The 4,874-nt window shown below is 45.1% G+C and overlaps 1 protein-coding gene across 1 annotated transcript; it reads right to left on the bottom strand.

The window, feature by feature from the left end:
- Positions 1-211: 211 nt before the first annotated feature.
- LOC135500129 (uncharacterized protein K02A2.6-like) lies at positions 212-4,302 on the bottom strand. The gene is made up of 2 exons (XM_064791376.1): positions 2,648-4,302; positions 212-2,483 (listed from the first exon to the last, which is right to left on the bottom strand). Exons 1-2 carry the CDS (start codon positions 4,300-4,302, stop codon positions 212-214), a joined length of 3,927 nt encoding a protein of 1,308 aa, XP_064647446.1.
- Between the last annotated feature and the right edge of the window lie 572 nt (positions 4,303-4,874).

Genomic DNA, 4,874 nt, shown 5'->3' with positions numbered 1-4,874 from the left:
CCAAGATAGTACAATGCAATGATAATCACAAAAATAGTAAATCACAAGTAGTAAATCCTGTGATGAATCCTGTAATGAACACTAGGCAAAACAACACACAATCAGAACTGTAAGATGCCCAATGTCCCAACTTACACAGTGATTATCAACAAACTCTGAAAACACACATGATCATAACTAACCTATCGACTGTTAGTGAGTGTCACTACTCTCACCCATGACTTTCAATCAGTCTGTCTGGTCCTTTCCGGTTTGCTCGTCTTGGGTATCTTGGAGAAGTTCCACCAACCTCAGAACGCTCGTTTAACCCATTGGGGTTAGATACCGGTGCCAATGCACTACCAACAGAAGAACCCGGAGTAGGAGTGTCCACAGGATCGGGTGACACAACTTCCACAATAAGAGCGGGCTGCGGTCCTTCAGACTCTAACCTTGCAGGTTCAGTTTCGCCACTTTTCTGCAAATGATCAACATGAACATAGCGGTTGCGAGATCCAACGCGAACGACATATGACTGTGGTCCAAGCACTTTCACCACTTTACCAGGGAGCCATTTCACATTTCCTCCTCCCCTCGTATTCTTAACGCGCACGACCTCGTTTTGACTGAATGTACGCATTTTCACTCCACGTTGATCATGAATGTCCACCATCTTCTGTTGCTTCTGAGTCACAGACTTGTTCAAGTCTGGTCTGAGGATAGAAAAACGGGTTCTAAGTCCACGTTTCAGAACTAGGTCAGCGGGCGACTGACCCGTTGTACAATGCGGTGTACTGCGGTATGTAAGAAGAAAATCATCGACGCGTTGCTTTGCCGACAATTTGGGTTCTGAACCCTTCCTTTCTGCATAGTAATGTTTCTTGAAAGCCTTCTTTGCTTCCTTGACAATGTTCTCAGCAGCCCCGTTTGTCTGAGGGTGGTATGGGGGTGAGAGTGTGTGCTTAATCCCATTTCTGCTACAGAAATCTTCGAACACCTGCGATATGAATTGAGGGCCGTTATCAGAAACGCATTCTATCGGTAGACCGAAGCGCGCGAACCAACTGCGTAAGACATCAACGGTTTTCTCAGCAGTGGTGTTCTGATACATCAGTTCAATCTCAACCCATTTGCTATGAACATCAACTAGCAGCAAATAGTTCAACTGTTCAAGGTATCCAAAGTCAATATGCACACGTTCCCAAAACTTGGTTGGGTATGGCCATGGAATCAATGGTACTGGTCCTGGGTTGCTTTGGAAAGCAAGACACGCGTCACAGGATTTAACCAGCGCTTCGATATCCACATCGATACCAGGATACCATAGATAACTTCTTGCCATCGCTTTCATGCGAACCATCCCAAAATGTTCATGATGTAGCTCCTTTAACAAGCGACTACGGAACTTAGGCGGAATCACCACGCGAATTCCCCATAGCAGACAGCCTTGGTCCGCGGAAAGTTCATCTCGACGTTTCCAATACTCGACTATGTCCGGATCTTTCCCTTGGTCTGGCCATCCATGCATGACATAGTGATACACACGTGACAAGATCGGATCTTTCCTAGTTTGCTCACTAATGTCCTCCGCAGAAACTGGTAGTTCATCAACCATACTGAAATAGTTGATTTTCAACTCAGTAGCAGTCTGACAGTCATCTACTGGGAAGCGCGACAACATATCAGCATTTGCATGATCCTTTGATCGACGGTAATGTATGGTATAGTCATAGGCCATTAGTATCAGAGCCCATCTCTGCAATCTGAGCGCAGCTAGGGTCGGTACCCCAGTCTTTGGTCCAAATATGGTAGTCAACGGCTCATGATCTGTAATCAACTCGAATTTTCTGCCATACAAATATTTATGGAATTTCTTAACTCCATAAATGATTCCAAGTCCCTCTTTTTCAATTTGCGCATAATTACGCTCGCTATCGGTCAATGATCGCGACGCAAAAGCTATCGGTCTCTCGGATCCATCTTCCATGCGGTGCGAAATCAAAGCTCCAACTCCTGTGGGCGAAGCATCGGTAGCTAAGATGAGAGGCTTAGCAGGGTCGTAATGAACCAAGATACGATCACTAGTCAGTTCGTCTTTAACACTTTGGGGCGCCTCATCACACTCATGAGACCACTGCCAGGGAGTATCATTGCGCAACAACCTGTATAGCGGGGCGAACTTGGTCGACATATTGGGTATGAACGACCCATAATACCCCACGATCCCTAGAAATGTACGCAGTTCGGATACATTCTCCGGTTTTCTCGCATTCAGAATTGCATCAACCTTGTCTTTCATGCATGCGCGACCTTCAGCGTTTATCATATGTCCAAAGTAGGACACTTCTGGAACTTTGAATTTGCATTTAGGTCTTTTGGCAACCACATTGTGATCTGCCAACTGCTTTAGCACTGTGTCCAGGCTATCCACGTGCTCGGGAATCTTGGTCCCAATGAGAATGTCATCGAGAATGCTTGCCACACCCTTCTGGTTTCCTAGGATTCTATCAATCACGGATTGGAATATAGAGGGCGCTGATTTAATCCCGAATGGTAGTTTTCTGTATCTATATAATCCCTGATGCGTATTTATAGTACAGAGTTCCCTCGAATTCTCCGTCAATTCCAACTGTTGGTATGCATGGCTGAGGTCAATCTTTGAGAATACCTCACTACCGCTAGCGTTGCAAACAAGTCCTCTGAGGTTGGTAATGGATACGCATTATCCTCTATCAGCGGATTTATTGTCACTTTATAGTCTCCGCAGATCCTAATCTGTCCATCACTTTTAGGTACAACAACAATGGGTGATGCCCATTCACTTGTGGTACATTTTTCCAACACACCCGCTTTCTCTAATCTATCTAACTCTAGGCCTACTTTCTCCCTTAGAGCATATGGAACAGGCCTAGCTTTCTTGAACACCGGACTACATGATTCTTTCAAGCGAATATCGGCCTTGTAGCCACGGATGGTACCCATCTCATTTGAGAACACATGAGGGTACTTATCTAACACTTTCTGAATTTCAGGATCACTTGTGAGTGACATCACACTGAACAAACGATGCCAATCTAGCTTGATCACACTAAGCCAATTGCGCCCAAACAATGCTACTCTTTCGCCTTTGGTGACGAACAGAGGGAGCGAAGCCGTTTGCCCATTGTAGCAAACCTCGACCTTAAATTCGCCCATGACTGGAATTTCATCACCGGAATAGCTTTTCAATTTCACATTGGTTGGAGACAATGGCAACACATCCTTGAATTTTTCCTGATATAACTCATGCGGAATGACTGACACTGATGCGGCAGTGTCGACGGTGAATTGCACATTTTTGCCTGACACACCAACATCGACCTGAATTTCTGAACTTGAATCTCTCGCCGAATATATCGAATACAGCTCCTCGTCAGCTAAATCCCGTTTGGACTCAGTCACGTGATACTGCTTCTTGTGGCCTTGCTTTGTTCTGCAAACCTTGGCGAAATGTCCCATCTTTTCACATTTGCGACATTCTACATTTTTAGCAGGACAACAATCATCTTTACCAAAGTGACCTTCGTTGCCACAACGATAATATTTGCCTTTCTTCTGCCCTTTTGGACCACCTTTGGGCCCTCTGTAATCATGCTTGGGCTTGCCGCCACTGGCACTCCCCCTCTTGGACGAGTGTGAAACACGATTTACAGAGTCAGCACCAGAGCTTGCACCTGAGTCAGCTTTTTCACTAGTGCCTAGGTCCATTGACTTCATTTGGTAATCGACCGCTTCTAGAGCTCTTGCCAAGTGCTGTGCTTGCTTTAGAGTCAGATCAACTTTTTCTAGGAGTTTCCTACGAAGTTTGGATGACTTACATTTATCGATAACCTGATCCCGAATATCCGCATCAACGTTAGTAAAGTTACAAAACTGTGCCTGTCTACGCAGCCTTGCCACGAATTGATCCACAGTTTCGTCTGCTTCCTGCTGCATAGCCCGAAACACATGTCTTTCGTATGGTTCGTTAACCTTGTGTACGAAGTGTGCATTGAGTGTACGTAATGCCTTTTCATAGTTGGTAGCCCGATCAGCTACAGCACGGCCGTCAGCATCCACCGTAACGGCTGGGCCAGGGTCTGTAAGGGTCTCAAAAAGATCTTGGACTGCCTCCCCCGCACAGTGGAGAAGCAACGAACACTTGCGGGCATCGGCTGTAATCGCCTTCGCATCTACGTTGCATTGAAATCCACGGCGCCATTTTAGCCATTTTGTACCCAGTGTGTTTGGATCACCGCTCATATCAAACGCCTTGACAGCGCTTATTTCAAGATTGTCTGTCATCTTAGGTTCTCACCTGGTCGTACTCGTCGCCAATGTATTATCCGGAGGGCTAGAACTCGGCAGGGACGCCTTCGAGTGCCGGATAAATCGGTTTTAGATGGACCGTGAACAGACTCGACCGAACTCGCAAGTCAGCCATCATGTAACAACTTTATTATTACTGCGCAGCCGCAGTAGGGACAACAAGATACAAGGCGCCAATTATGAACAGCTCTCAGTACACTACAATAACCAGTGATGATATGAACGAAATGTTCTTTAACAAATACTATTGAATATTTGCCAGCCATGATCTTGGTTGATGGTCTGAATAAGGTTGTATGACACAATACATGCAAATCTAAACCCAGATACATGTACATGTAGATGTGTAGTCACTAAATGAGTTAACTTGCCTTAACTAAGATAAGCCGAGAGATGCCAGTTATGAAACCTTTTTTGATGAGATACAATTATGATGTGCTAAGTTTCATGGCCAATGATGGAGTTTGTTCTGACTGATGATTTATATGAGATAACCATTTAAATCACACCCGATATCTTCTAACATGATGTTATCAATATTAAGCGAT

Source organism: Lineus longissimus, chromosome 16 (assembly GCF_910592395.1).
Source record: "Lineus longissimus chromosome 16, tnLinLong1.2, whole genome shotgun sequence".
NCBI classification, from domain to species: domain Eukaryota; kingdom Metazoa; phylum Nemertea; class Pilidiophora; order Heteronemertea; family Lineidae; genus Lineus; species Lineus longissimus.
Note: the sequence above shows the minus strand (reverse complement) of the source record. Positions and strands in the feature narration are given on the sequence as shown.